The sequence below is a fragment of the Penaeus vannamei genome, chromosome 23, assembly GCF_042767895.1.
Source record: "Penaeus vannamei isolate JL-2024 chromosome 23, ASM4276789v1, whole genome shotgun sequence".
Lineage (NCBI taxonomy): Eukaryota > Metazoa > Arthropoda > Malacostraca > Decapoda > Penaeidae > Penaeus > Penaeus vannamei.
This window is the reverse complement of record NC_091571.1, coordinates 10,193,915-10,198,914: the sequence shown is the minus strand read 5'-3', so window position 1 is coordinate 10,198,914 and position 5,000 is coordinate 10,193,915. Positions and strand designations below refer to the sequence as shown.

General features: G+C 37.0%; 2 protein-coding genes across 2 annotated transcripts in view; both read right to left on the bottom strand.

Moving 5' to 3' along the window:
* The window catches only part of LOC138866001 (uncharacterized), a 1,166-nt gene extending 93 nt beyond the window's left edge, over positions 1-1,073 (bottom strand). Inside the window, exons 1-3 of the mRNA XM_070137523.1 lie at positions 1,027-1,073; positions 539-698; positions 1-409 (exon numbers count right to left, since the gene is read on the bottom strand). The exon at positions 1-409 is cut by the window's left edge and continues 93 nt beyond it. Coding sequence (XP_069993624.1) covers positions 258-409; positions 539-698; positions 1,027-1,038 — 324 coding nt within the window. The 5' untranslated portion in view covers positions 1,039-1,073 and the 3' untranslated portion in view covers positions 1-257. The remainder of the gene's footprint in view (positions 410-538; positions 699-1,026) is intronic.
* Positions 1,074-3,809: 2,736 nt separating this feature from the next.
* LOC113817624 (uncharacterized) lies at positions 3,810-4,969 on the bottom strand. The gene is made up of 3 exons (XM_027369680.2): positions 4,885-4,969; positions 4,431-4,590; positions 3,810-4,298 (listed from the first exon to the last, which is right to left on the bottom strand). The coding sequence occupies exons 1-3, from the start codon at positions 4,894-4,896 to the stop codon at positions 4,147-4,149; spliced, it is 324 nt and encodes a 107-aa protein (XP_027225481.2). The 5' UTR covers positions 4,897-4,969; the 3' UTR covers positions 3,810-4,146.
* Between the last annotated feature and the right edge of the window lie 31 nt (positions 4,970-5,000).

Genomic DNA, 5,000 nt, shown 5'->3' with positions numbered 1-5,000 from the left:
TTCCCCTTCCTCGTCTTCGGCGTGTCTCAAGCGACCTCGCGTGGCGTCGGCAGGAATTGAATGGTCCAGAAAGAGTCGTCCATTGTAAGTGGTCCGTGGTTCAGCGTGAAGAAGGCGTGGTCGGCGGCCTCTGGTGGCGTTCCTGAGGGAAGCTGAGGAGGCTCAACGAGTCCTTCGAACTCCTCGCACGACGAGGCTACGAGGACTCGCGATTCCTCCTCCCAGTCCCAGTGAGGAAGGATGGTGAGAGTGTCGTCCTATTCCTCAGCTACAGCTTCCTCCTCAGCCATAGGTTCCTCCTCGGCGGCCTCGTCGGCCTTGACCAAGTAGGGGTAGGTGTAGGGGTAGGTGTAGGGGTAGGTGTAGGGGAGGCCGTAGGGGTACCCGTAGTTGAGGGGAAGGTTGTGACCTGTGGGAGGAAATAACGTTTATATTTCAAAAGCAAATTATGAACACAAGTAGGGAGTACGGATATGTTGATCAAATAAAGCCATAGAGCAAATATTCGTTTGAAAATATAGAGCCGTATGAGACTGACCGTAGGAGTAGACGAGGGGGAGGGTGCTGGCGGGGGTGTCTGCCTTGACAGTCTTGACGATGGGGTAGGAGGAGTAGGCGAGTGGATGGGTGTAGGAGTAGACGAAGCCGGGGTCAGGAGAGGGCATGGCAGCAGCACAAGCCACCAGTGCGAGAACCAGCTGTTTGGAGGTCAAAACTTTGATTGAAGGCGTGTTTATATGTGCATTTCCTATCAAATGTTTTTACGGAGATAGATTCGATTACATATGGTTGTGATGAACAACCTTTTGTAATATCATTATCATATCATGGTGATAAACAAAGAGATGAGCTGTGAGAGAGAGAGGGAGAGCGAGAGAGAGAGAAAAAAAATGATTTACCTGTATAACGTAATTTCCGACAACTACATTTTAGACAAATGCTAGATTTTGAATTTAACATGACGCTAAGTTATAAATGTCAGAACTTGAGATCTTTGATGATCCTATAAAAAAAACGCTTCCTTACCGTAGCCTTCATGATGGATGTTTGTCTTGTGGATCCTGGAATGGACGACTGACATCTCGCTGGTTTCTTCGCCGGCTTATATAGTCGGCTGGTCCTGTGATGACGTCATAGAGTTACAACGTTTGATTTATTTTCTTTTTTCTTGCGCTTTACGAATGCTTTGTCACTAATTATATGTAGTTTATGAAGGTCATATTGCACTCCACAGACTTCTGTGAAAGTAATCTATAAAAATGATAGACTTGGAATAGATATATGTATACATGATTTATGTATCTATATGTATGTATATACGCAGACACACACACACACACACACACACACACACACACACACACACACACACACACATATATATATATATATATATATATATATATATATATATACATATATATATTCGAGTGTTATTGTGTATGTGCGCTCACACAAAACACATGTATATAGATAAATGTATAGTGTTTATATTTTCACATATATGTGTATATACACATGCATACACAGTATATATATATATATATATATATATATATATATATATATATATATATATATATATATATATGAATATAAACATGTATATATATATGAATATAAACATGTATATATATATATATATATATATATATATATATATATATATACATATATATATATATACACGTGTGTGTGTGTGTGTGTGTGTTGTGTGTGTGTGTGTGTGTGTGTGTGTTGTGTGTGTGTGTGTGTGCGTGTCTGTTTGTATATGAATAAATCAATAAATAACTAAACAAATTTAATACATATATGCATATGTATTCATATACATACATATATACATAATTGTATATGCATATACATATACATATGTATATGTATATATATATATATATATATATATATATATATATATATATACATATATGTGTGTATACATATGTATGTGTGTCTGTATTTATATATAGATGAATATACATACATATATGTATATACATATATATACATATATATAACCAAATATATACATATGTGTATATATATGTATGTATATATGTATACATATACATGCGTATATATATACACTCATATATATTTATCTGTATATATGTATATATACGTATATATACATATATATGTATGTATGCACACACACACACAAATACACATATGTATGTACATATATGTATATACATATATATACACATAAACATACACACACACACACACACACACACACACACACACACACACACACACACACACACACACACACACACACACACACATATATATATATATATATATATATATATATATATATATGTATATATACATACATTTTTATACACACATATATAAATGTATATATATATACATACATACATATACATATATATATATATATACATATATATATACATATATATATATATATATTACATAAAATATGCACACACATATGTACTGATTTGTAACCATTATGTGCTGAATATATATGTATATACACACACACATTGATTTGTATGCATTATGTACTGTATATATACACACATACATATATGTACATATATACAGTATATATATGAATATTTATATATATAAATGTATATATATATATATTTATAAATTCATACATACTACTACATATTCTCAGTGTATGTCTATTCATCTATTTCCTTTTGTCTCTTTTTCTCTCTCTATGTATGTATACACACAACTTAAATATGTATATATATATATTTGTGTGAATATAAACATATATACACCTGGAAGTAGAACAACGAACGGAAGAACAAGAAAACACTTGAATATGCCAAAGTTTTTTATTTTTATTTTTTGTTTGTTTGGCATAATAGCAACATAGCAAAAAGGCCTTCGGTATATTCGTGTGTTTTGCTGTTCTTCCCTTTGTTGTTCTTGCAGTTTGCTTGACATGAATCCCACACAGGTGTTTATATTCATGGATAATCTTCATTACTATTCAGAATGCCTTCACTGCGACGGGTTTTATATCGAAAATGCATTAGAAGTTTTATGTATTTATGCACGTACTTAAATAGTATTTCTAAGCAATTGTAATCAAATTGTAATCCTCTTTCGTTCTTGGAATATCACAACAGTTTTCCAATAACAAAATAAAGTATGAAATATAGCATTATATGTTCAGCCATTCGAGCAAGGACCCTTTCTGAAGGCCCATAGATACGCTGAACCTATTGGTTTTCGATGGATTGTGTTTATAATGAGTATCGTTTGTGTCACACTGTAAAAGTAGAACACACACACACACACACACGCAAACGCTAACACAAACACAAAAGGTTATGAAGTAAATATTGTCCATTCGTTTTACCTTGTGGACTAATTTGTGCTCCAATTTCTCCATAAGAACTTGTGAGTGTACTTTTGAATCAGTTAAATGAGGGAATTCTCTATATGTTATCCATGTTTAGTTAAAAAAACAATAACTTCAAAGTCAACAGAAGCTTCAGATTAGTTATAAAGACGGTGTATTCCTGACGAAGGATATTCTGGTGGTTCTCCAAAGAAAGTAGATTCCAAGGTGTACTAGTCGTAGAAAGTAAATAGCATTATTCTCCAAATGTACTCCCGAGACCAAAAATATACTGGTAAGTACATACATTCTTTCGTTTTCTGAAAGTTTACGAGTTTTTTTCTATATCAAATCATTTTGCTGCATGGCAGTAAATCTATTTCTAAAATTACAAACCTCAGCAGTTTTTTTTAAAGATCATGTGCATGAACTGGGTTTCAATGCTTAGAAAAGAAAATGAAATACGGAATGCATTTTGTGTTTTATTGTAAGCTTAGCCGTCGGCCACTTCAAGAATCGAAGAGAGACACGAAGAAAGGAAGGAGGAATTTGGTCTCCTTTCCCCTTCCTCGTCTTCAAGCGACCTCGCGTGGCGTCGGCAGGAATGGAATGGTCCAGAAAGAGTCGTCCATTGTAAGTGGTCCGTGGTTCAGCGTGAAGAAGGCGTGGTTGGCGGCCTCTGGTGGCGTTCCTGAGGGAAGCTGAGGAGGCTCAACGAGTCCTTCGAACTCCTCGCACGACGAGGCTACGAGGACTCGCGATTCCTCCTCCCAGTCCCAGTGAGGAAGGATGGTGAGAGTGTCGTCCTATTCCTCAGCTACAGCTTCCTCCTCAGCCATAGGTTCCTCCTCGGCGGCCTCGTCGGCCTTGACCAAGTAGGGGTAGGTGTAGGGGTAGGTGTAGGGGTAGGTGTAGGGGAGGCCGTAGGGGTACCCGTAGTTGAGGGGAAGGTTGTGACCTGTGGGAGGAAATAACGTTTACTATCTTTCATATGAAAGTTATGAACATAAGGAAGGAGTACGGATATGTTGATCAAATAAAGCCACAGAGCAAATATTCGTTTGAAAATATAGAGCCGTATGAGACTGACCGTAGGAGTAGACGAGGGGGAGGGTGCTGGCGGGGGTGTCTGCCTTGACAGTCTTGACGATGGGGTAGGAGGAGTAGGCGAGTGGATGGGTGTAGGAGTAGACGAAGCCGGGGTCAGGAGAGGGCATGGCAGCAGCACAAGCCACCAGGGCGAGAACCAGCTGTTTGGAGGTCAAAACTTTGATTGAAGGCGTGTTTATATGTACATATCCTATCAAATGTTTTTACGGAGATAGATTCGATTACATATGGTTGTGATGAACAAGCATTTGAAATAGCACTGTCATATCATACTGATAAACAAAGAGATGAGCTGTGAGGGGAAAATAAACTGATTTACCTGTATAACTACATTGTAGACGTCAAGTGCTAGATTTTGAATTTAACATGACGCTAAGTTATAAATGTCAGAACTTAAGATCTTTGATGATCCTATAAAAGAAACGCTTCCTTACCGTAGCCTTCATGATGGATGTTTGTCTTGTGGATCCTGGAATGGACGACTGACATCTCGCTGGTTTCTTCGCCGGCTTATATAGTCGGCTGGTCCTGTGATGACGTCATAGAGTTA

Excerpts from the sequence above, each read along its gene's own strand:
- LOC113817624 (XM_027369680.2), bottom strand. Across the intron at positions 4,299-4,430 it reads CCCCCTCGTCTACTCCTACG|GTCACAACCTTCCCCTCAAC; the intron begins GTCAGTCTCATA and ends TTCCTCCCACAG.